The sequence below is a fragment of the Amblyomma mixtum genome, chromosome 3, assembly GCF_055824585.1.
Source record: "Amblyomma mixtum isolate Tamu chromosome 3, ASM5582458v1, whole genome shotgun sequence".
NCBI lineage: Eukaryota > Metazoa > Arthropoda > Arachnida > Ixodida > Ixodidae > Amblyomma > Amblyomma mixtum.
The window spans coordinates 170,944,177-170,971,616 of record NC_143014.1 but is presented as its reverse complement, the minus strand read 5'-3'; the positions used below and the strand labels follow the sequence as shown (position 1 = coordinate 170,971,616).

The following is a 27,440-nucleotide window of genomic DNA, read 5'->3' as shown; positions in this document are numbered from 1 at the left end:
ATATATTCCTGTATGGCAATATTTCGTGGCTAAACGAGGGCTGTGTGTAGTCGCGATAGCCAACGAGACGATAGATAAGGCATGGTCCCATCATGAACCGCTGTTACGCATGAACATGGGCTTTGTGAATTTATCTCCTGTTTCTATTCATCATCATCATAAGCCTGACTACGCCCACTGCAGGGCAAAGACCTCTACCATGTCTCTCTAATTAACCCTGTCCTTGGCCAGTTGCGGAGGTGACTTGAAAGCTATGCAGCCAACGCTTACTAAATTTGACTAACTGCTCAACGCAAAACGTTTCGAAGTGTGCAAGGTGGCTCGAAGCAGAGCGGCCACAAAGTGCTGCCTCCCTGTTCTTTCCAAACGACCGTGTTTAATGCACCTAATATGACCAGTCTGCGAAACTCGGTGGGAGGCCGCGCCCAGTCTCACCTTCTGTGGAGCGATGAGGAACGTCTCGACCTGGTGCTCGGCCAGATACTGGTCTCGCTGGTGACCGTTGCCGGGCTCGGTCTCGAACTTGCCGTCCAGCTGGTGGTAGGTGGCCTTCGTAATGTGCACGCGCCTGGAGGGTTGCAACAGCAGGGGATGAGCTCTTGACCACTTATTTATCAAGAGAATTTGTGAACAAATTTGTAGTCACAACGTCACTTTGGCATGAGCATAGACTAATATACAGCGACAGTCTATAATATACATAGCCTCATAGCATGAGTCGCTTTGGGACGTTAAACCCCAGTAAATCAAACTTCACGATGCGAGTTTCTCAGATACCATGCGTCTCAGACGTGCATGACGTACCATGAGAATTTAGTGGGCTCCGAGCTACTGTCTCGTAGCTGGCAATGAACCGGACGACACAGAAGGTAAGGTGGCACATGCTAGCGATGATTTAATCGGTGTCGCATTCTCCATATCCAACATTGCAAGCTTCCTGTCACATTCCATGCAAATCACTAGGATTTGCATTGCAATGATGGCACCCTCGTCAACAGGATCGCCTTTACGGAGTAGACTCTAGCTTGCGGTTTAGGCATCCGCTTTAGATTAGACGACGCCGGGGAACCCCATTCCACCTGGAATGGCTTTGTGTCGCGTATAATAAACGCTGCGCCCACAAAACTGAACCAAGCAGCAGCCTTGAATGCAACGCCTGTAGCAACAACCCTCTGAAGTACATCAGGTATTTTTATTTTATATTCCACGCTTGGGCATTAAATGTGCGCTGCAGAGGAAAACGTTTCGAACGAGTGTCGCTTGCTTGGACGCCTGCTCCCTCGGAGGCAGTCATGGGTGTCTAGGTGGATATCGGTCAAGCCGGGCGCACAGGGCAGACAGTTCTCCAGTTTGTGCGAGGAAGCGGCCTAGACGGTCTTTTATGCAGTGTCTTTGAGGCATTTGCGTAGTAGGTATGTGAATGATCTGTGCGCACATGTGTGTTCAATGCCTTCGAGACCACGTGTGCACACATGAATTTTTTTGCATCTTTCCACCATTAGCTTCATCCGCCATTCTTTACCTCTCTCTGCCCTTCCCCCTTCCCTTCCTCCAGCGTGAGTTGCGAGACTAGACGCAAGTTTTTTTGACCGACATGCCTCTCCACACTTTTGAAAGTTAAAGCTTCCCTCTCTATCGATCTGAATTCAAAACAAGGTCCTGTCGCTCGAAGCATGAATGCTCAGTTTGCGAGACTCGCAGTTCTGCGAGGTCAGATACCGCGTTAAAACTACGTTTAGCGACTACACCATTAGTCGTTACGGAAGCGGAACGGCGACAGATGCAAAGTTCGGCCATCTTGTTGTCCATCCCGTTCTTCTAGTATTGCTTTAATGTTAGTGTCTGATGTATTAAAATGATGCTCGGAAAACATGATCCAGCGTTAGAGAGCACATTTTTCTATTTAATCTTCCAGTGTTTGGGGTTTACTACCCTCTGAGCCGTCGCTGCCTGCTCTGCAGCCTTTCACTCTGCATTTCATTGCATAGTTGGCCAGTCACACATTCTGTGGGCAGCTTTTCCTATATTCAGCAGGCACGTCACATCAAACCAGCCACGAGTGCATGCTGAACTCACAACGACCATTATTTCGCTCTTTTCTTGCTTTAGTTATTTCGGGCCACGCACTAGTACACCGAAGAGAACCACGTTCCATCCTCCGTCACTGCCGTTGACGACATTGCCGCATTCAGGAAAGCCGTCATTCACCTGTCTCGTTAAAATCGCCCCACTTGGCAATGCCTTTGGATGTTGCGACTCTACAGAAATAAATGCATGCAGGCTCGTTCGGTGAAGGGAGGCTATTCCGCTGCCAGAACACGACGCCCTGCCGGGGGGTCGCTCAGCGCCTCTTCGGGAAGCTTCGCGTCTATGAGCAGGCACGCAGCGCTCACGTGGAAGGCGGCGCGCCAGCTCCGAAGCGAGAGGGGGCGGGGTGTGACAGGGATCCCAGGCAGAGGCCGATACGGCGGGGATTCCGCGCGGCGACATTCCTTCGGGCGGGAACGGCGATACCGGTCCCAGCGCATGTGGAAGCCACGCCTGGGTGCCGACGCAGTGGGGAAAGAGCCGACCAAAATATCCCCGGTTCATCCAGCCCGTGAGATTTGATCCCAGTTCTGTGCTGCCAGATGACGAGATAAGGCCCCGGTAGGCGAGGGAGAGAGGGGAGGAACGACACATGTCGCCGAGTACATCTGGGGGTTTGTACTTAAAGCGCGTACATGCCTTCATACAGATTAAAGCGCGTACATGCCTTCAGCCGTCCGGAGGCTCTTCGTGAGCCCCGCAATAACACGGATCGAATGTTTCGCGCACGAATTTCTGAGAGCGTGCGTAGCGAGCCATCCCGTCTCGAGACAGCTTTCGGCAGCGCACGCGGATGAATTGCGGGGAGAAATGCGAGCTGCCTGGCATTCTAAACCTCACGTGCTCGCTCTCGCCTGACTTGATGTGGTTCGCTCACCTCCGTTGTAGGAGCGGGCGAATAAAGAGAAAAAAAATGCAAGCTATAAAGGAAAACCTGACAGCGACAACGCAACGACAGGACGATCCAACGCCTACGGTAATGCCGTGCGACATTGCAAGACTGCTGCAGCTTTAGTGGCATCCAACTCCGAAAGAAAGAAAAGAAATTGCAAGAGAATGGCGACCATGGCCTGACGTACATAAATGCTGCTATTGATTTCCGGGGAGAGCCTCAAGTTACGGCCTATTAACGTTACTGCGAGAGTTCATGCGAACTTGTAGCCAATGTAACACCGCTGACACCTACGAAATCAATGTATACCTTTTGTGGTGCGTATCTCCTCTAGCACTAAAACACAAGCTGCGTGAAAAAGGCCGACGCTAGACTTTCAACTGAATGAATTTCAGTGAAGTTCAGGTATAAACTCTCCAGCAATGATTCCGCATAGGCGCAACACATAACCATTTGCATGTAAAAATACAAAAGTACAACGAAGTTGGAAAAAAATGCCCGTCGCACGTGCGGCATCACTGCTGAAGAGTTTATATGGGAACATCACCGAAATAGATTCAGTTGAAGGTCCAGCGTCGTCCTGTGCTTTTTAATTTGTCTAGCGTACCTTTCGTTGGTTTTATTCTTCATGACGATGTACCAACTTTCCGCTCTCCGCTCTACTGAATAACGACTAGGTGAACTAAAGATTAGTGGAGGATTAGTGCACTCGTGCGTGAAATGAAAAGTGGCACTAATCCTGCAGCGCTGGTTGGAGCCGGCAACTTTGTACACTGTGAACAAACTGAAAATACTGCGGCGCAACAACGACAACAGTATTTTCAGTCATGCACCAACTCGCCCCACAGGCCGTCATTCTATGAACAAGATTCCAGGTGGGCTAAAATTGTACAAAACGACCTTCTTCGTTCGAAGTGTCTTAGGATGAAGGAAGATTTGGCTTTCCATCCCCTCTAAAACGAAGAACAATATTCAACCAGGCTACTGGGGGCTCTTAGTAGACAGCGTCACGGCTTTTGGGCGATACGATCCCTATTATGTCGGCGGAGACAGATAGTATATTTAATAAAGCTGAAATTTGGGCGAGTTAGTCAACATTCATTGTGCGTCAACAGCACAGAGACAGCATATTATTCGCCTCGATGTCGACATGTATATGTCGACATGTAGTAAACAAAGAGGGAATTAATTAAAAATGACAGCAAAAGTCATGACATTTAAAACACGTAATGTCATTTCCGATTGGATGCAAACGTTGCTTCAAGTGGCAGCTTTTGTCGGCGATATTTCTGTTAAATGTCTTGGTGATAGATTTTTTTTTGCATCCCCTGCCTGCATCATACATGTAATGAGCATCGTACTTTCGTGTTCTACCCGTATATGGATAGGGAATATATATATTCCCGTGGAACTACAAATGAAGCACCCAGAAAAGATAACGGTAAAGCGCGAAGGCATCCGCCGTACGAAGTCAGCCCAACCCGTTGTGGACGTTACTTATTCAGAAAATGTTCGCTTCGCGAAATAAAATCAAGGGCGCCTACACCAACTCCGCTCTTTCATATGGAAAGAACAGATAAGGAGGGGAAAAAAAGGAAAAGGCGACGCGGCACGGGAGTGAAACGGGTGAAAAGTTCCACGGTACACATTCCGCTCGCGGACAAACACAAGCGAAGACAAAACGAGGCAGGCGCAAGGCGGGGAGTATGAGGTCTGCTTTAGAAAGCGATAACACACCCCTGGCGCGGGCGAAAATAAAGGAAAAGGCGCGGCGAAATTTCAAGCGCGGATTACTTCAGGTGGAGCGCCGCGGGGCTTCGTGCACCGAAGAGAACAAATAAAGAACAAAAAAGTAAAGCAGGAATGCCGCCGTGCCATCCTTCAGGCCGTTTACGAGCGACACTGCACGGAGGAGAGAGAGGAGGGGCGCGGCCGGGCATCGATCACACTCGCTCGCGGTAAGGGGAGGCCAGGCTAAAGCAGAGGGGAGGGGGATGGAGTTTCTCTGACGAAAGCCGGGGCACCACGCGCCGCGCACTTCTCAGGTGCTCGTCCGCCCAGGCGACATCGGAGGCAGCATAAAAGACGTCCGGCCACTTTTGGCCTAGACCCGAATATTGTGCGCACGCTGTAGGCTTGAGCGGTTTGCACGTACCCGCGTTAACGGCTCGGGACAAGCGCACGCGTCTTGGCGGACAAAGCGGTACCCGTATCTCCACAGCTCCCGCCCCCGCGACAAGTCTGGCTTAACGTATCCGGGCGGCGGGACGCTAAACGCGTCCCCGAAAGAAGGTCGGCCTGTTTCTCCCTTCTGGCGACGGATCACTGATTTTTCGGCAGCCACAGTTGCCCCACGGCGTCGGCGATAAACGAGCGGCCGCTCGTGCCTCCGCTGCCCGACATTTATAGCGGAAGGTTCCCCGACACTGCCTTTGTCGCTCGTTCGTCCAGTTCTCACTGACGGCGGTGTGACGTTGTTACAACCAGGAAGCAAATAAATACGTACTTCGGCGCAAGAGCCGTGACAGCTGGAAAAAGGCTGCTTGCCTCGCGGTACCGTACTTCACGAGCGGTTGCTCGGTGAAACCGCACTGGGGCTGCTCGCTGTTCTACCCCAGCTCCCTCGAGAGCACTGAAGAAAGACCGAACTGGACTATTCGCTGTGCGACAGCACACGCCTGCGCAGACCGGTTCTCCTACATGGAAAGGTCGCCTATGGCCACCTTTACTGCCCTAACACTTAATGCGGGCGCCATACAATGGTTGGAAGGTCAATATGCGCTCTAACAGCTGAACTCTGTGCGACTTATGCCGCCATTTAATACTCCAGGGAAACGCGTACTGCCTTTGTGTGCTTAATGTTGATATAAAACGCACCTGGGGTGATAAGACGTGCTGAAAAGGCGAACTTCATGATCAATGCTACAGGAATATTAAACACTGAGCGCTATTCCGACAAGCACAATGCATTGCACATTCTTCATAAACGCCGCGACTTTCCACTTCGATGCTAGATAGCGAGGTAGCTGGGTCTCTTCTATCAGGCAGGTGCCACGCACTAAATGCGCACGCAAAGATGTGCTGATTATAATAAAGCCGCACTTACGTTTTACTTTCGCTGAAGCGGTTTTACTTTCGCTGAAGACTCAGGCGGGACGCCGTCGTTAAGGGCTCTGGAAATTTCGACCACCTGGGGTTTTTAACGTGCACTGACATCGCACAGTACACGGGCAGGACCTCTAGAATTCCGCCTCTATCGAAAATCGACCGCCGCGACCGGGATCGAACCCGCGTCCCTCGGGTCAGCAGCCGAGCGCCATAACGACTGAGCCACCGCGGCGGCCTTTCGCTGAAAAATTCTTTCGGCCGTATTACAGTATTCATTCCAAACCTTCATCATTGTCACACCTACATCGCAGCATCTTCGCGTATTTAAAGGAAAAAAAAAAACGTAATTGACGCCTTAACTCTTTAACCCAAATTAGGAAGGAATGAAAAAAACAATCATTACTTTCACATTATGCCGGCTAATTTACCCACGTTGACAAGACAATATAAAAAATTGTTAGCGGCATTGAAATTTGCGAATTTGGTACGTCGCGAATTACGAACAATGGGCATTTGGTCCATTTTGTGCAGCTAGTCAGAGTACTGTGAAAGACCAACTCGAAGGCCCAGAGACCGTGGTTAATTTTTTCCATCGAACAAATGCCTTCCTCTTTTTGCCGCAACACATGTCAGAAAGTGAGAGACGAGGAGTTGTTGGACAGTTTAACACAATTTGTGGCGGGTGCGTAGATTTTCGAACAATAGCGCAAAAAAGACACTCAGGAAAAGGCCGAGAAAGACACAGGACAAGAACTTTTACTGTGCCTTTCTCGGCATTTTCGTGAGCGTCTTTTTTTTTCTCTATTATTTTTTTTTCCAAAAAAGAGCGGTTGGACGCTGGCTGAAAGTCACACATGCGTGCCTGCTTATTCTACACGAAGATCAAACATCTTTATCGGAAAGAGCTGCCTATAGATAGCATGTTGAAATAAAAGTTTGTATGAAAGCTCCATGTAGTAATCAGTAAACGACATGCAAAGAGTATGTTGCGAATTCGCGACACTGGGCGTTAAAGGGCTAAATTACACTGATAGATTAAATTGATATTATAAGGTGCGTGGGTTGGGAACGTTTTCCGTTGATTCACAGCTGGTTGCGTGCTGTCCTGGCGACACTGACAGCACAGTGACATCACGACACCGAGACGTCATCGTCATAGTTTGCCACATGGCTTGCCGTCGTCAGAGAATTTTCAGTTACTGACGACAGCGATGACGAAGCCAAAAAACCCTCCTCTCACAGCTGCGAAGGAGACACTGAGGCATTTTTTTTCGGCGAACGCATTTCGACTGAGACGAAATGTTAGAAATGCGAAGAATTTGCTAGGTTTCAGATTACCTTAAAAAGGCCTAGATGGCCCAAGCTATCCGAAGACCTTCGCTACGGCTCGCCTCATAGTCTGAAGAGTTGCTTTGGCCCATAACAATTCGTCACCTGAACCTAACAACTAGTGGGCCATAATAGTATTGTTCATAAATAGGGCACAGACTTGAAAACAATAGTGACTCATTACGGCGAGCAAATTTGGTGTCGATCGAGTCACGCAACCCGGCTTGCCATCGCCGATCTCATGAGAAGCGACCGAATGTGCTTCCCGGGCATTTGTCCGTGCTGCATTGAACATACTCGGCTGACAAGGAGGACGCCATTTAACGTCAGTGAAGCGTTCGACAGCGATGGCCTGTTTAGACGTTCGTGTAGCCACTTCCTCTGAGCGCTCAGCCGAACATGAAGTAAAAAGAAAGTCTGGCGTGTTGTTATATGCATCTCTTTCCTTGAAAGTGTGGAACTAGGTTCTCTCAGTCTTCTTTTTTTTTATTTAAATTGCCAGTGGGTTTGAAATTTAAGTTGCCTGCCTGCATTCGTGTTGCATCCACGATCCTACATGTACGGTATTCAAGCATGAAGAAAGACTGTTAGGGCTTGACCCCAAACTAATCAACAAGCGAAATGTCACGGGCAAAAATGTAATAATAAATGGTAGCCGCCAGCGAAGGTGCTACTAATGCACAATTTCTGCTTGTCGCCTCGTATTGACAGATGTACCGGGTCCTCGAATATGAAAAAGAATAAAGTTTAAGGATGCAACTACTAATTGAGCCGTAATTACGCTTCACAAGCAGATTTGTCTTGCTTTTTTTTACCGGCTTTTCCTCGTGGCGTATAATATGCAAAAGTCATTATTTACTTTACTAGACAAGTAACAACAAAAAATATTTTTTCTTTTAGAAACTGCTTGTTCCCTTTCATAGTGAACAGCCCTGTAAGTTTTATTGCTATTAATAATGTGATTTGTTGACAGTGACTAACAGACGTTGTGATAACCGGGGTACGAGAATGGCTTCAACTATAGCCGCATGCAACTCAAGACCGAAGCGGCTAATGACTCTTAAAGGAGGCTCCCCAGCCGATGGCGTCGAACTGATTCTCATGCAGTCGTGGTTAATCCCCTTGACACTGCTTGTGTGACATAGCAGAGGGTGACAGATTAAAGGGAATTAAGCCACGGCTTAATCGGATTAGCCGCGGTGTCATGAAAATCGGAGGACGCCACATACTGGAGGGCCTCGTTTGGGGGGAATCTGCCGCTTCGTTCCTGAGTTCTATCCGACTGAGAAAGTTGCACAGGGAAAAATGATAATTATTCGCCGGTAACTGGCACTGACCAGATTTTTTTCCTTTCCTTTCCTTTCTGCCTCGCCACATTGTTAAACTGTAACGCTTCTCTTTCACTTTTTCTTGCCCCAGAGCCGCCCAGGTTGCCAGACTCCACTACCTCAATTTTTAGCTGCACCCAGACATTACCTTTAACTGTAAACCTGCATTTATTTCGCAAAACCGTATGCATGTAAGAGCCGAATGCTACCCTTTCTATGCTTCCCCCTTCGCATCCGCGGTCTGTTTCGCATCCGATTTTATTCTTCTTTCCCGTATGCCGGCATCGTCTTTACGCTAACCACAACAGCCGAGAGCGCCCTCCCTCGTAGAATCGCGAAACATACGTAGCCTTTTTATTGCGAGAGAAGTACTGATAGTTCATTCGAAAGAGGAAACAAACCGATCTGGAGCCCGAAAAATGCACTTCTTGTTTCGATGCACACTTGAATGCTGCTTCATAGGTGACAGGCAGAGAGAGAGTGTCGCTAATGATCCGCGAAATAAATGTAAACACAAGAAAAGACTGCTGCAGTGGTGAGCCGCCGCAAGTACGTATAAGAGCCAAAGTAAACACGGTCAAAGTATCTTGAGAAGCCAATAATGAGACGTTCCTTAGCGAAATAAATGAGCTGCCGCAGAGACTGTGAGCGCTAACTAAGCGGAACGACGGGAAACGGCAGGACGGCACGCCCTTGCTGCGGCCACGTCTCCTCAAGTTTCTTGAGACACGAGGCCCGTCGACCAACGATGATGTCCCGCAGTTGACAAGTAGCAGGAGTGTTGACTTGGCAGAGTAGCTGGTGGCACGTGTCAGATTGTCCTGGCAAGCCTATACCGTAGCCGTCAAACTTAAACACTCGCCTGTCTGATTCCGTTTCTGGAACCACCGCAAAGAACTATGGGCGTCATCAAGTGCGTAGGCACGCATGACGCCGAGAATGCATATCCCTGCATAATCTCTTTTTAGCACAAATTGCAATTCATTTTTTTTTTTACGTTGAAAAGAGTTTGCTTTGACCATATTTGTTTTGTTTCCTTTTTAGCACTTCAATACTACTGCAAGTCCGATTGCATCATCTAGACAGGGCTCGAGTAGATTACGTGCGCTCCGTGTTTCAGTGCATTTTGCATCGTATTTCTGCGACTGATTTATTCGGCTCCCCATCAGCTTTTATTACAGCAGATTTTTCGTGCATGAGAAGGCATCGCATCGGAATTGCTTGTAGCATCGCATCGGAATTGCTTGTAGCACCGCACCTTAGCATGTGAACGTGTTAGACCATTCGAATCACGTACAACATCAGAAGTGGGGGTGGCGGTGTGTTTATGTACAGCATCGCCACCACGGCAAAGACGGGTGGCGGTGCACAAGGAAACCAACAATAACAGAGAGCAGTGGGGAAATATAAAGCCTACAACGAATTTGTCGACTGCTGTTAAAAAAAACAAAACAAATATTTTAATAGGCAAAGCGACGGCATGCTGATACACTGACCAACCCCCTGCATCTTGACATAACACGCTTCTAGAAGTTCACGTTTTTCGCTGCACCCACTTCTACCAAAAATGCTGACATTTTTTAAGATGTGCTTCGTCTGGGGAATTCAAGGAAGCATGGCGTTCACGCAGCCTATGATTAATACACCGGCCTATTTGGCCGTTGTTAACTTTTTGGCATCTGAACCCTCTAAGAGGCCGCTCGTCAGTTCGAGTCAAAATAATATTTATCTCTCTACATAGCATAGCCTGGCATAAAGGAAGCCAATTCATTAGTCTTCCACCGGAAAACACTAGTAATTCCACCCGAGAGGCTTATCATGTGGGTTCAAACGTTTCCTGGCCAACGCACTGAGGATTACTGCCGTGTCGTTTCCATAGATGATGACGAGCGACTTATCTTCTGTGATCTCGCAATTTCAGGTGCACTGTGGCGGATTATTACACGCATGAACAACATTTATTTTCTGCCTAACTTAAAATAGTTGGAAACTGCAATATTAAAATACTAGGGTTATGTGAAATTAGCATCATAAGGAACGTGGAGTAATTTTATGTTTCGAAAGCGCACATGGCGCTAGATATTCAGAAAAAAAAAAAAATGTCAGTGCTGGTGACAAAATCTGTCCGCAAGAAATTGCTGAATCCGTGAATCAGCAAGAAATCGGCTTAGGGCATGCCACAAAGTTCCAAATTTTGGGGGTGGGCCAAGTGCCGAAGTCTAGGAATGGGCCATGAGAGCTAAATATTGGGGTGTTCCAACTGCGTATTTGGGGGTGCCAATTTTTGGACGTGTGCAAGCTGTCAAATTTTGGAGGTTGGCCAAGTGCCAAATTTTTGCCGGGCCAAGTCCCAATTCTAAGGATGGAGGAAGTGCAAATTGTGTAGAAGCCAAATGGCAAATTTTCTGGTTCCTTGGTAATTTAAAATTTGACTGCGCCCTCTGCCAATTGCCAAATTTTGGGAGTCCTTCGAAATTTCAAATGTGACGGTGCTCTCTGGTTGGTTCCTATGACCCTGATGACGTCATCACACAAGTGGCCCAGCAGGGAGTTTCATTACAGAGAAGCCGGGTGGTTTTTGCTATCGCATTCAAAGACCCAGTGCTAGGTAGCACACTGCCAGAAAACGCTGCGTGTTCGCAATGTAGAAAATAGTGTACAGAGCGCCTTAAAGACAGGAAACGCATGGCACATGTCTTGAAGAATTTCCCATGCTGCGCCGTGCACGCTCCATTCCTTTGTTGAAGAAGTTAGCGCAAGAAACGGACAAGGGACAGAAGAATGAACACAATAGACATTCACGAGCGCTCGTGAATGTGTTTTGTGTTCATTCTTCTGTCCCTTGTCCGTTTTTTTCGCTAACTTCTTCAACAAATGCATCACCAACTAGCCCGGCAGCTTGCTCTCCTGAACTCCATTCCTTGACGTGCCCCTAGCGTACGCTAGCACAAGCTCGAAACCTTTCACGGAGCTGAAAAACAAAACAGCTTTTGCGCCACGCTGACAGCCACTTTCTTACTATTGTGTGGCACTCGGTACTTGTATGCCATATTTCAAATTTCTTTCTTTACCGTCCATGGCATCAACTTGCTCCACACTGCCTTTCATATGCTAGAGAAATGATTGATACATTGCATTTCCAAGAGCTGAAAGGAAAAAAAAAATGTAGCTCGCAAACGTTCAGACGCCTTGCCAAAGCCATTTTTTCATTGCGTGGTGGAAACTTCGTTGCAGTGCATTCCGAGAAAACTTGATTGCAATCCCACTTTTCAGTCTTAGTTCTTGGCACAAAGTCCCATCATAAATTGCCACTGCCACAGAAAGTTAGTTGAAGTTCTAAAAACGTGACGGAATAGCCACTAGAATGTTCATGGCGTCTGCTGAAGCTTGAAAAGCTAACACGTGGCATGGATTCGTCAGGTAAAAGCTGCAAATTTTTGAATATATAATCAATCATTCCAGAAAGCACTTGGTCGTCGTGTAGCAAGCCTCGAAGCGAGTTGTCGAATTTTGCTAAGAAGATGTGGCACAAAACTAGAGCAACGCTACCGCCAACACATAGTCTCTTTTTCGGCAAGAACAATGAGCTTGTAGTACGAACAACTGCGGAACACAGGTAAAAGAATAAAATTTATAAGAGAGTATTAACCCACAGGCCATATGCGTTCTGGAAGGCAACTGTACCGAATCGCTCAATGAATTTAAGCATTGTAAGGAGGAGCTTACCGTGAGGAATGCTGTAGAATGAATCTTTAGTACCCTCTAAGAGGCCGCACTGACCACTGGGATGCCCTTTTCAAACACCTCAACCACGGCTGCACAGCTGGCGACGCTGTACGGGGTGACGGTCTATAACGGCCGGCTACAGCCCTTGTCACCCAAGGAACTTCTAAGCTGTGTAGCTGAGCTCAAGTAGCATCCGTGGAAGTCCTAGGTTTTCGGACAGGTAAAGAGGAGAGATGCTCTGATTTTCAGGAGTTTAAAACAGAGTCGATGCATAGTGAACTACATAGCATGGCTCAGAAAGAAATCTTTTGGGCTCCTTACTTGCGACAAAAGCTGCACATCGGTGATAAAGGGCAAGAGCGCGGTCTTGTTGTCTTGGTCTGCGTCGTTTTCTCCATTGGTAATGAAGAAGCGTTGTTTGTCTACAAGAAAGCCCACCAACCTCCTCTACCAGCATGCGCGTACCACTGCTGCAAATTTCAATTAGGTGACGCGTGAAAAATATTCGAAGACAGTTGCGTGCTCCGTTTACTTTTGTCCGCGCGTGTAGATTTGATTACAGCCGTCGACTCGCACTTCTGTAAACAAAGGGAGCGTGCACTCCGTCCGTGATGAGTGTGCGTCGGATGCATGCCACATGCGGCTCATTCTACACGTCCTTCTGGCTAGCTCTGCACCCTCTCATTTCTTTCGCTCTTGTCGCCTTCGCCACTCTGCCACGCCGGCTCGCCGCAGTTGCGCAACAGACGAAGACCGCACATCGCGGGCCGGCGCGCTGGACGCACCTGCCCGCCCCTCAGGTCGGCGCCGGCGACAATCTGTAGCTGAGCGTGCAGGCGGAAGCGCATCCGCGGTGTGCCACGCGGATAATTGACCTGGCGCGGCAGTGTGCGCGCGTTCCCTTTCGCAGCAAGGGCACGCATCGCCGACTCAGCGCGCGACCGCCTGGCCAGGAGTCGGCGGAACCAGCGCCTTCATCGATCTGAGCGGTGCCGGGCTGGCGCGGCCAAACGTCGCAGGCGGCAGCTGTCATCCGGCAGGGGGGTGGCTTCCGTGTCAGGGCAGCCCGTTAATTTCAGACCACTCATCGCAGCCGCGCCTGGAGCAGAGACCGCTTCCTGCCGCTCACGATTGGTTTCACGCCGGGCTGTCAGAGCGCCCCGAGTCGTCCACGTCGGCGCATTGAGCGCAAGCGAGCGCCACTCGTCGGGGCCTCGTTCTCGGAACGCACGTTCAGAGCGCCCGCTTAGTAGGCAAGGCGGCCGTTCATTTCTTGCTGCCCATAAACAAACGTGTTTGCGGGACCTCTTCCGTACACTCTTGCCGTTCCTCGACGCAGAAAAAAAAAAAAACGAACAAAAAAACGTCCTGCCTACAATACAAGGGAAGGCCATACGCGCACATGTTGCCGTTATGCCTACCACGATTGCACATTTGCAAAAGCCTGTGCGTGTGAACCGATACGCGGTGAGGATGAGGACGTGCTTGCGACTCCCGGATGCATAACGCGTAATATATATTCCGCAGGCGTGGAGGGAGTTACGATGCGCGCGAGGAAAGACGGGTGGCGCTAGCGTTCACCGCGGGTGGACGCGTGCCGCACTGCGTGGCTCTAGCCAAGCTAGTGCGATCCGCTTATATACCCTTCTGCGGCTATATGGTGCAATATTGTAACTGATAGCCCAGCGTGCGTAGGGGTGGAACATAGCGACCGGCTTGGTTTTCTCAGCTCGGGCAACAGGATGAAACCAAGGAAGGGAACAAACATCCGAGAAAGAAATGCGATGCACTTCGTTGCGTTGTTTCCACGCATCGACAAACTCCGAAGAATGCGTGGCGTGTACTGTATATTGTCATTGTTGTGAACACGTTGCGGACCACCCGGCTTCTGTTGCTTTGCTAACATTTTGTCTCACTCTCTGAAGGCACCGCTCCTATTGCTGGCGGCTCTTTGGGAGTTCAGAAGCGTCCAGCTAAGCGATTATTAGAGTCGTAATCCACCCCTGCACACATAAGGCAGTGATTCGTACAAATGCGTTGGTGGGTGGCTCAATTTCTTCGACAGGACTGAAGGTAGAGCGAAAACCTGGATCAGCAAGCCTGGATCATCCAGCTAGTCCGCAAGTCTGCTGTCGCCAGCGGAGCCCTGGACTGGGCGTCCCGACCACCCGGCTCCTGCGAATTGCTCTATTCTAATTAAAAGTTTTTTTCTCTCTCTTGTCGCTTCATTTGTTATTTTCTTCTCGGCTAATTAAAATTTCGCCGTGGTAAACTGCTGCTGACGCACAGCTTTTGGGTTTAACTGCGGAATGTGGCACTTTTTTCTCGGTGAGCAGAAGTATCATAGAAAGTCGAGCCCATTTATAACGAACCTGACGGTCACGCTGATAGTGTTCGTTGTATCCGATGTTCTTAGTAAGTGGTATGCCTATATTAAGATCATAAATACTAAGTACACCAAAGGTGGCGTTTATTTCTTAAAAAAAAAAAAAAAACTGCGTCACGGGCGTCTACTTCTTCAAAGCAAACCCTACCACGGGGCTTTCCAGGCTCTCCAGAGGGTCATGTTCTCGCCCAGTACCTTGCTGCCAACAATATGCGTTAAGGACGGGACATAACCGAGGCTAAAGCGTGCGCGGCAGCTGGTAGCAGGTCGGCCACAATAATCAGATTCCTACCGGTAGGGGGGTGCTCGTACTTTGCGTACTTCGTACATAGCACTATCTTCGTCAGAGCATGACTCTTCGATGTTGTTGTCCGCACGAACGTAGACATCCGAGGCAACATCCCGCCATCTATGTATGAAGATCACGCTGCCACAAAATCTGCATGCGGCGGATCATGTGTGTTTCCGACAGCGTCATGTGTCGTTCCGGGGCCCATGCAGCGACGAAATTAACGCAGCGCCCGCGTGCACACTGAATGTAAAGCTGCACTGTCTGCTACTTGATTCTGTCTGCACGTGGTATCAGGGAAAAAAAGTTGAAGCCGACTTGACAGTCGACGCATACCACGCGACCTGAGTTGCCAGCAAAGTATACAGTTTTTCTTAAATCGCTGCTGATAGTTGATCCACGACCTTGCGCAGTAGCTTCGCATTCGACACTGCCACTGTCTAGTGCCCACCGCGCTTCTGCTTCTACTTGGATTGCTTTGCCCGGCTGGCGCAGACACAGGCAAGGACTGACCATATAAACTATCGGGGAGCGCTTGGGCGGCGGTTACCTACCGTTTCAATGCCCTTTTTTTTTATCGATTTTTTGGTTCTACATATTCTAGGGGTGGAGAGGCGTTCTTCAATCTCCGCGCTCGCTGGAAGCGCGAGTTTTTCAACTTCAGAGGCGAATTTAAGGCACATCCTTGTTCGTTATAACCGAGTGGTGCGGCAATGGTAATTCGTTGTATCTGAGGCGAGCAGCCATTGCCCTAGTGCATATGTCGACGCTATAGCACCTCGCTGGTTCGTAATAAGCGAGCGTTCGTTATATTTGTGGCCGTTATAAATGGGCTCGACTATACTGGGACGGCTTGCGCGTTGCTTCACTCCTAGAGACTCGATAGTAGTAAAAAAAATTGGTAGGATTTTAACGTAGCTAAACCGAGTAGACGTGCCAAAGCATGTGTTTAAGCCTGTTTGGCTCGTGGTTTTGCTGGGTCGTCGGCACGTCTGGAGACGATATTAGACTCAGGTTTAGCTCTGATCGAGGTTAAGCTGGTCTACCTGTAATCTTTTCGCGCCGCGTATGGAAGTTGATGAAGACGACGATGTGCAATGGACCGCGCGAGAGTGCCTAACACGAGGTGTGATCGGCTGCGGGGATAGCATAGGGCTCTCGCGCAGTGGCCAGCGAAGCTGATCTGTTCGCTCCGCCGTGGGTTCTAAACCCAGTCGCGGCAATATTTATTTCATTTCTGCATGGGCTGTTGCTATGCTAGGTTTCGACGAGGTCAACTTCAAGGTAGTAGTGATTTCGCACTAAAACAGTGCCCGAAAACAATGCATGAGCCATAATCTGCGGCCTAGATCCTATTCTGTACAGCCTGCACCCCCCTTTGCAGACCTGCTCACTAAGGAAATTACTTGCGCCATGATGCATCCCTGGTTAGCCAGGTTGACTGCCGTTAAACCGAGAGGACGGTGTTGTGACCGTCTTGGCCGGCAATTTTCAAACTCTCACATACCGATTTCACACGGTGAAGACACGAACAAAAGGGTAAAGGGCCTCGCGTAAGGCATTGAAAATTCCTTCAAGACAACGCAAATGAGCAAAACGTTTTGAAATAAAAAGACAGCAAAAGGGACCACTGCACTGTTCCGCACTGCAACACGCGCTCGCTTTACTGATGATGCTGCTAGAGCAGAGGCTATAGTTGAAAACAGATTTCTTTTTGGCCTGACGCCTCCTCAGCGACTGTTGCTGATTAATGTATGTTCTCTCCCTCTCTCGCTAAATGGGCACGTAAACAAATTACGTGGTAACTTAACAGGCGCCGGCTAATATTAGAGAATCCCCCCCACCCCCCTCTTTTTTTTTTATGGCGGGAGCCGTTATGGCCGATTCACACGACGGCCCGTTCGCCCGCGGCCCGCGCATCCCGTGTTTATGCGTCCCCACATTGAGAGGCGCGCTGTCGGCCCGCGGTCTTGTCAAGCACGGAAGCTCAGGTGCCTCTCCCCTCGCGGGATTTAGCGGCGGCCAGCCAAGATGCGTGCGCTAGCTCTGACAACTGGGCTAGCAAGACGGCCCAGGCCATTGAGGAATTGGACAAAGGGCCGCACCTTTTCTGCAGGGCTACCTTTGCAGTTCAATAAAGTCTTTCTACATTCAATCGCACAGTCATGGATCGGGAGGAAAAACCAGTTCGACCAGCGTTGCCAAAAACTTTACAATAATCTGGCAACTGTGGTACACCCAGCGCGTCGTCTGCTCTTTTGGTCCGTCGCATCCGCTTGACGTCATCGGATAGCAGGCGAGTTTTTAGGGGCGTATGAACACGTGATGCGCGGGCCGCAGGCGAACGGACCGTCGTGTGAATCGGCCGAGCCTCCCTGAACAGGCGACGAAGCCGAATCCGTAACACGGAGATGCACTCAACCTGCCCACCCACCAATCTCTGCCCACCAGAAGCCTACGCAACCCCAAAACGAAAAACCACTGCGGACTCGCATAGACTCGTGGAAAGTGCTGCGCCGCCGCCGCCGACGTACGGCGGCGGCGACAGCGCGAAGTGGGTGCACCTTCAACTGCCGTCTCGGACGGTGCTCGGGCTAGGAAGGTCGCGCAGCAGCGAGACCGTAGGAAGCGTCAACGGAAGTCAGCTTTCACGCGGATACTTTTTGCAATAAAAAAAACCCTCGTTAACAGGCAGCGTTTTCACAGCCTGCTCTGCTCGCAAAACTGGGGAGTGCGAGGCGCAAGTTGCCCTTTATTACGATTTCTTTGAAACACGTGCAGCAAGAATAGTCTGCAGTTTACTTTTGTTTATTTATTGTGTATGAGCTGGAGACAGGTACTGGTGAGCGGAAGGCACCGTTGTGCCCGTTGGACATCTGCTCTATACGCACGATCTCGGAAGCAGGCGGCAGCCGTCCGGAGTTTAGGTTCACGCAGATTACAAGGCATCCCCCCTTCTCGTTTTCGAAAAAGAATACAATGGTGGAGACTGGCGCATCTCTCCTCGCGCTGGCCACTTTTATGGACTGAGCACGGAGTGCCACGGGTCTGTGAACGAGGGTGCTCAGTCGGAAGAATTTTGCAAGTTCTGATTTGCGACCAATTACGGCTCTCGCCGAAAGTTTTAACTAAGCCTAGTTTAGTCAGTTTTTTTTTCTTATTTGAGCTTCGTTGCTTCGAACAGTGCACTGTAAATTAATTTGTGCGCAGAATGTCGAGCTGCCCTCGTTGCTTTTTTTTTTTTTATTGTACGCGGACGCGTCCTGTATGGTCCTCTCTTTTACGTATATTAAGCCTATGCAGAGATCAGAAAGTTGCAGTACCGGAGTATTCCTTCAAATATCGTTAATGCGGCTAGTGATGCAGGCCTTCATAGCGCTTGCCCGTCGTCTTTCTTACGTCCCTGTGTTTTTGGCGCATTACGTTTACCATGGATCATCGACTAGCCCGCACCCACACCTTACTAACTTCCATAAACTGGGCTATAACTTGCCTGGCTTCTATATCTTCGCGGCTATTAATCACATGCATTCTCTTCTCATGCCACACTTTGAAGATTTTTTTTTTTAATGCGCTCGTACACCCCGCGCACTTTGCAGTCGATCACCGACGAGAGCAAAAAGGGGCCCGCATACGTGGAAAGCGGAGTTCTGGACAACCGTATACACACGCACACAATTGGTGCCGTTATAGAGGGGCAGCAAGAAATCAGCCAAAGGTCTGAAGCAAATGAGCGCGAACATGAGTTACGCGGCTAGGAATCCTTCCAGCGCCGCGCCTACGTTATCCACTGATATATCTCGCAGTTCAACGCATAATTTCTTGATCGCCCAACGAGCGGTGTACGGAAAAGAAGGGCTTCATTTATGTTCTTTCTCCACCACGTTCTCCGTGGGAGAGGAATTCCTCCGGCAAGAAAATAGTTGACGTCGTTCTCGCAAAATTTTCCGACGCGGAGGTCGAGATAACGGAGTATCGATTTCCACCACCGCGATCGCAAGAAAACGTGGTAGTCGACCATCAAGTGTTCAAACATTGGGCAGCTCGCAGGCAGCCCTCTGCCCTTCTTTGTGAAGGTGTGCTTAGTGCGCGAACATCGCTAGTGAATACGTATGCACTTATATAAGCACTTGAGCGACAATCAGTGTAATTCGTTCGCCGCCGGAAAAGAAGGAAGAAAAAAGGAGGGAAAGCGACCATCCACGGCCGCGCTTCCTCGGCAAATGCTGCGCCCAAGACTGCGCGGTCACACGCTACGGCAGGCGAACTAATCCTGCGGCACAACATTAGCTTCCATATTGGATTATGAGGGAGTCTGCTGCGCCGAGATACGGAGAATAAAACGGAAGGAAACGAAAGTTGTCCCTGATCGTGCTTGCGCTGCTTTTCTTGCCGTAATGAGCTTTATTTCTCTCGTTACGAGGCAACGACAAAAAAAAAAAAGAGAAAAAAATACCATGGGCCGCACACACAAGCCAAATGCAAATACTGAAACCTTTCTTGTCTTCACTGCCAGCATGTATACAAATAACTCTTTGGCATGACGTGAACTGCGAAAGCAGGCCGATATTAGGCTACGCAACTTGTATCGGAAGTTAGGAATTCTGAATAAATGTCAGCTCACGAAAGCTACATGGTCGATGATAACAGAGACGTCCAAAGCGAAAAAATTATTTAATTTAATGGGCCGCGCAAAATCCCTGCAATTTGTTGCTTTTCTTGGAGGAATATAGAAATTTTCGGCATGTTTCCGAAGCTGAAAATGCTAAAGAAAGCAGGGTAGGGTCATTCCCTGCAGCGCAACCGTCGACCACGCCGCTAACGTCCCCTGTGTGGATGCATGATGCGCAAGGCGTGGTACATTGAAATGAGGACTTCGCGTTTGCTGAGTCGATTACTATGCATGCAATGCTAACCGTTAGTGGTGTGTACCTTAGCGATCACAAGGCATTGATCATACCATCGGTTAGTGCATAGAAAATCGCATACACTTTGCGCTCTCAACAGCGTTTCTCTTCAACTATTTATCACCCGCGGGTGATAGTTGATTGAACGTCGCTGCAACTCTCGGTGCTTCATCTTTACCATGTTTGGCCGCTTAGACTGACTCTAAGCCTATAGTGTTCGTTGCATGCCATCGGTCTGCTGCGACACGCCGCAGCTGAGCTATCGGTGTCTGGTTTAAATGCCGCGTCCCATATTCTGTGCCATATGCCGTAGCACATGCCGACACTTACGAGCGTCCTTGTTTTGGTGGCGTCACTTTTAATCGGGTTCCACGTAGGTTCCAACTGGTAAATGAAACTAAAGTAGAGCTTCAAAAAATTCTATTTAAGTTCCAGCTCCTCGCTTTAAAAATCGCTCAAATATATGGTACTTTATTGCAGAGCTTGAAAAGTCACCACAATATACGAAACAACGTCCCGCTTCAACTAGAAACTTTATGCACAACAGTGTTTTAAACTACGTATATCTGGAACACCGTTACGTCTATCTTCTGAATACCATTCTGCTGAACTGCGTTCATAACGCGTACTGTGCACTAGTGGCCGTAAGTGGAGGGACCATGATTATCACGGTCAGTATCTCGCCGTTAAAAATGTGTCCTCGTTTTCAGCCAGACTACTCCCAAGCGACGTAAAATTGGAGCTTCATTAGCCATTCGAGAAATCTCAGTACCGCGTTTGCATATTGCTGATTTCCTGTAAGCTGTCGCATTTTGAAGAGAACTGGAAAAGGAATTTGGGCAGAAAATCTGGTCTTCCGTTATTTTTTCCTGTAAGAGATTTCGGTCTAACATTTGACTGGAAAAAGTAGTAAGGTGGAAAGTTGGGCATGTTGAAACGGATTCATAGTGAAGTTAGTGCGAAAGATAAGAACGAAAGGAAGAAGCAAGACAGGACACGAGCGCTATTTCACAACTACACCTTTATTGGAAGAACACGGAATATAACCCACGCCACGCAAAATTTTTAAAAAAGAAAAAAAAAATTGCTGAGGCTCAGCTTGGCTAAGCCTGGGGAATGCGAAGCATATTAGTGGCTAGGCTTGGTAATACATGGCTTTCCTTGGTTGAATACTTGGTCATTTTAATACAACCACTAGAAGCCTTCGTCGTGGGGGAAGACAACGGCATGGCTACAGCGGAATGCCGACTGACCCCGAGACGCGCGTTGGGTGAGCGCCTGGATTGCCACGGAAGCCGCGTCTGCCTGCCCGGTGGAGCGAGCGTTTCAGCTACACCGAGTGTGAACGCGCGTTCGAAATGCGCGGGAATGCGCGGGTGTGACCGCTAGGGGTCCCACGGCGACGGCGCGAGGTGGAGGCCGGCTCTCTCATCCGATGTCACGTGGTGTGACGTCACGGTGTCACGTGGCGTGACGGCTAGGGGTCCCACGGCGACGGCGCGAGGTGGAGGCCGGCTCTCATCCGATGTCACGTGGTGTGACGTCACGGTGTCACGTGGTGTCACGACTAGGGGTCCCACGGCGACGGCGTGAGTGGTAGCTCTAGCAATATGCTTCGCATAAAAGCACATAAATGCCACGATACACTTCGTTGTCATACGTGATCTCTTAGGGGCTTCGCGCATCGAAGCAAAGCCGCGCAGGCGCACAGGGGCCCGGGGGAGAAGCGCTGCGTTCAAAGGGCAAGGCATCGCGCCGAACGGGTGGTGGCGTTCCTCCCTTCCTTTACGGTGCGGTTCGGGTGTCCACCGAGATGGCAGAGAATTACTGCGCCATTTCCTTTCCTCAAGAAACCTTGGGTTCAAAGGGCAAGTCATCGCGCTGAACGGGTGGTGGCGTTCCTCCCTTCCTGTACGGTGCGGTTCGGGTGTCCTCCGAGATGACATTAGGCCCGTAAACATTTCATGCTTACTGTACTCTCGGTTACGGGAGAGGCAGAGATTTTTGTCCTGATCGTTTGGAAGTCAATAAACTTCTCTTTATAGTATGAGACACAAGGACATTCAAGTGGTTGTATTAGAAACAACGCTCTTCCAGCCGGTGCTCTCGTTCTTCGGAGGATTCCATGGCGCGCCTTTGTCGTCTATAGGCATTCCGACGCTCCAAACGAGTCGACATACTATACTACACTCACTACCGTCCACACTGATTGAAGCACAGTTTAACTCTTGCACAAGAGTCGATACACCACTGTCCGCACTGGTTGAAACACAGTTCGACGGCGCGAGGTGGAGGCCGGCTCTCTCATCCGATGTCACGTGGTGTGACGTCACGGTGTCACGTGGTGCGACGGCTAGGGGTCTCGCGGCGACGGCGCGAGGTGGAGGCCGGCTCTCTCATCCGATGTCACGTGGTGTGACGTCACGGTGTCACGTGGGGGTCCCACGGCGACGGCGTGAGTGGTAGCTCTAGCAATATGCTTCGCATAAAAACGGAAAGGTGGGGATCAAAAAGATAACATGAATGTCGCTGAGCTAGATATGAAACTGAGGAGAAAATCTTAGTGGGAAGACACATGGTACACTATCTTGAAAACATCGCTATCCCAATCAAGGAACACCAGAAGTAAACTAGTTCCACGTGTGGTCTAGATCTTTTAGTTCATTTACAGTCAGAGCAATTGATGGTGTGCTCATACAAGATTCTCCCTGCCTAGATATGTAAAAAGCCTCGATAATCTCGCGCGAAAGTTGCCCCTTATGCATTTATAATATTTCTGCTTTCTCATAAAGTGGGCTGCAAGGTTTACATTGTGGAAATGCTGGAGGGCAGTCTTCCGTCCCGCACTCCCACTCCGCGGATGCAGCGTTTCCGCTCGCTAACCGCGGAGGGGTTGGTGCTCGAGGGAGCAAAGGGAGAGGCGTCAAAGCGAGAACACTCATATACTATTTATTACACTTGCATTATGAACTACATTTATGAATACACATGGTGGGCCAGCTACCTACAAAACACCAACGTGGCTACACAAGAAGGGCTTCCGACTTACCGGCTGTGGAAGGGGCGAAACTTTGAAGGTATCGGCGCTGACTATGGCGGCCGCGTCTTCCCGTGCGCGCCGCATTATTGGGGCAAAGCCATCCCTGAGCATTTGCTGGGGGGGGGGGGGGGGGGGGGGGGTGACGAGAGCGCGCGTTTGCTGCGCACGCTAGAGCCAGAAGGCCAAAGGCAAGGTACGAAGGATCTTCCGTGGGCTTGCCACGGAAAGTGACGAGAGCGTGCCGCTGCAACCGCTCACAACGCAGGCCGGATCTCTTCGTCACTGACTCCGCGGAGTTTCGCGTAGCCTCCGAGGTGGCGCTCCCGTCACTGCTTCCGTTACCTCCATGAGGGAGCCTCCTCACCCAGCCGATGCTGTTCCGACGCATGATGGTGATGCTGGGTCGGCCGCTTCGAGGAGGGGAAAACAGGTTTTCCGCAACATTCCTGGCAGTGGTAAACGAGATATGAAGACTGATACTGAGAGCAAGTTTTCATGTTCTTTCAGCCGCACGTTCCGACAGCGTCCTGTTTGACCTGTTTGACCTGTTTGACCTGTTTGACCTGTTTGACCTGTTTGACCTATTTGACCTGTTTGACCTGTTTGACCTATGTTTGACGAACTGCCTGTTTCCTGTGGCTAGACCTACGTAGGTCAAACAGGACGTTGTCTGAACTTGCGAAAATTTGCTCTCAGGAACAAAGTCTTCACAACTGGTTGATCACTTCCGGGATTGTAAAGGTTTTAGCCCACTATATAAGCAAGCAGAAATATTAGCAACGTAAAAGAAGCGACTTTCACGCTAGATTATTGAGGCTTTTTACATATCTAGGCAGGGAGTACCTTGTATAAACACATTATCAGTTATTACTGCGAATGAACTACATACCTAGACCTCACGTGGAAATAGTTTACTTCTGGTGTTCCTGGATTGGGACAGCGAAGTTTTCAAGATAGTGTACCATATGTCTTCCTACTCAGTTTTTCTCCTCAGTTGGCCGCTGCGGTGGCTCAGTGGTTATGGCGCTCGGCTGCTGACCCGAAAGACGCGGGTTTGATCCCGGCCGCGGCAGTAGAATTTGCACGGAGGCGAAATTCTAGAGGCCCATGTACTGTGCGATGCCAGTGCACGTTAAAGAACCCCAGGCGGTCGAAATTTCCGGAGCCCTCCACTACGGCGTTACTCATAGCTTGAGTCGTTTTGGGACGTTAAACCCCATAAACATAAACCTCAACTTTTTTTCATCAGTCGAATATTGTGGGGACGTGCCGAACTCCGCCCCCCTTCGGCTTGCTTCCTCGCGATGCGTCTTCCCCGGTTTCTAGTTACTTAACTAACAAGGGAGGGCGCCGGCGTCGCAGCACCACTAAAGTCCCTCAATAATTTATAGAGGGACGATGGATGGATGGATGGATGGATGGATGGATAGGAGCGCCCCCTTTGAAACGGGGTGGTGGCAATTGCCACCATGCTCAGCTTTTCTTTATTTATTATTTTTTGTTTACTGTGTTGGCAATTCTCATTAAGATTCTCCATCACCTTTGCCTACGGCTTCCTACAATTCTAACCTTATGCCACATCTCTGCTTTTCAGCCACCAATCCTCCAATCGCTTTTTGCTGACTTCCACTGCAGATTTATTTACATGACCATTGTTATCTTTAAACCCTAGGGCCTCAGAAAGAGTGACTGTGCCTGCATCGACATCCGGATGGATACCATCACATTTGATTATGAGGTGTTCAATTGTTTCCACAGATCTACCACACACTGCACATGTGTCATCTTCGTTAAATTTCTTTTTGTAGCTGCGCGTTCTAAGACACCCTGATCTAGCTTCAAAAAGTAGGGCACTGCCTCTTGAGTTATCATAGAAAAATTCTTTCCTGATATGCCTTTTCCAGAATCGATATAGTTCTACACTATGTTTCTTTTCCATTGAATTCATCCAATTTTTAACTTCCGCGTTTTTAACCTGTCGTTTAATGCTCTTTCTTTCTCCGTCCTCATGACCGGCATACTTACTGGTTAGTTTTCTAGTTCTTTTCCGCCACTGTGAGTCAACGTTCTTTCTGTATAAATATTTAAATACCTTAGCTGCCCATCTGTTATCGTCCAATTTCCTCAGGCGTTCTTCATATAGTATTTTACTCTTAGCTTCCCGTGCCTCGAAAGATGCCCAGCCCATATCCCCTTGTACTGCCTCGTTTGTGGTTTTGCCGTGGGCACCTAGTGCTAATCTTCCAACAGCTCTCTGATTTACGTCTATTCTCGACTGAACTTCTGCCCTTAAGCACAGAACCGCATTGCCGAAAGTAAGTCCCGGCACCATTATTCCTTTCCAAATACCTCTTAGTATTTCATATTTGTTGTACCCCCATAATGCCCTATGTTTCATTATCCCGGCGTCTCTTCGTCCTTTTGCCCTAAGAGCCTGTTCATGCTTTTCCGTGTATATCTGCCCTTCGTTTAGCCATATCCCGAGGTATTTGTATTCGGCCACTTTGGGTATTTCGTGGCCTTGTATTTTAAGCACCTGATCAGTTGTATCGTTAAAAATCATCACACCTGATTTAGTTGCGCTAAAACTGAATCCTAGAGCGTCTCCTTCGTCTCCACAGCAATTAACCAAAGTTTGTAAATCTTCCTGGCTATCTGCTAACAGTACAATATCGTCCGCATACATTAAACCCGGGAGTCGCTGCTCAACTACATTTCCGCATAATCTGTACGATAGATTATAACCCAGATTACTTTCTTCTAGCCTTCTTTCCATATTTATCACGTAAAGCATGAACAGCAGCGGTGATAGAGGACAACCTTGCCTTAATCCTTTGTGGACCCCCACAGTTGTGGTACTTTTTTTTCCTTCCCATGTAATTTCAACTTCATTATCTCGGTAGATTTCCTGTAGAAAATCAATTACCTCATCACCAATACCTAAATCTTTCAATATGCTCCACAGGAGTTCCCTGTTCACGTTATCGTATGCACCGCTTATGTCCAGAAAGGCTAAAAACAGAGGTCTATTTTCCGCCTTAGCTATTTCTATACATTGGGTAAGCACGAACAGGCTATCATCTAACCGCCTACCCCTTCTGAACCCATTCTGAAGTTCTCCGAGTATCCTATTCCCTTCTACCCATGACTGCATTTTTAATTTCACCGCCTGCATTGCCAGCCTGTACATAACAGATGTTATCGTAATCGGACGGAAGGATTTTATGTTCATCTTATCTCCTTTCCCTTTATAAATCAAATTCATTTTACTCTGTCTCCAGCTGTGCGGAATTTGCTGATTTGTTATGACTGCCTCCAATGTTTTTATCAGCGCGCCCTTGCTTTTTGGGCCAAGTTCATTAATCAGCTTAATTGGAATTTCGTCTATCCCTGCGGATGTGGTTTTAGGAATATTCGCTTCCGCCTTTTCCCAGTTAAGACTAGTCAGTTCTAAGCTGCTCTCTTTTGTGCTGTCCTGTGTTGCCGCCTCACTTGGGGAGATTACCCCATTGGCGTTGCTAAAAGACGCAGCTATAAATGACGTAATGACGTAATGACCTTAAGCGCCAAGAGCGCCATGGACGGCGTGATTTTGCTGAGCGGGGGGGGGGGGGGGGGGTATCTCTCTCTTCGGAACTCGATGCGCGCTGACGTGTCGGAACGACGCTTTGCTCTCCGCCAGCGGGGTGGGGCCTCATGGTGGGAACATTCTCCCGCCAGCTCCCTTGTGTCTCCAGTATATCCCTTGCCCTAGCGTGGGCGAACGTTCGCTCGTAGCCGTGCTGGTGAGTCGGACGATATAGATTCCTTAGCGTATTTTGTTGCTAGCTGGCGTTATTGTAGTTGTAGCGATAAATGCATTATTTGTGTCAGCCAGAGTGTCGTTCCTTTGTTTCCCCTCAGAGCAAGGCCCGCCGCGGTCGGCGTGCGCTGGTTCTTCTGAGATCGTAGCTTACCAACTAGCCCAACAACAGGCGTTGCTCGGTAGCGCACGCGATCACGGGGTGGGGTCGGTGGTCTTGAATTGTGTCAGCAGTGGTTAAGCTGGGAGTACGTATTTATTCTTCCCATAAAATACTCACAGTATCTAGTTCAACGATATTCATGTTGACTCTTTGGTCCCCACCTCTTCCTTTTTTCTTTTCGTTTTAGAAATTTTTCTCGAGGTGGATTATATTTCGTGTTCCAATAATGATTAAGTAGCGAAATAGCGCTCGTGACACACTTTTCTTCTTTTGGTTCTCGTCTTTCGCGCTACCTTCACCGTGTAGTATAAGTTTTGTGGAATTGGACCTGGGATAGTCGTCATAACTGTGCCCTGGCAAATCTTAACAGTAGTGCGGAGTT

General features: G+C 49.0%; 1 protein-coding gene across 2 annotated transcripts in view; it reads right to left on the bottom strand.

Annotated features, from left to right (window-relative positions):
- Ac76E (adenylate cyclase type 2 Ac76E) overlaps nt 1–27,440 on the bottom strand; it is a 508,349-nt gene that overhangs the window by 38,022 nt on the left and 442,887 nt on the right. For both annotated transcript variants that reach the window (XM_089581917.1, XM_089581916.1), the window contains one exon: nt 436–568. In XM_089581917.1, the coding sequence (XP_089438043.1) occupies nt 436–568 (133 nt within the window). The remainder of the gene's footprint in view (nt 1–435; nt 569–27,440) is intronic.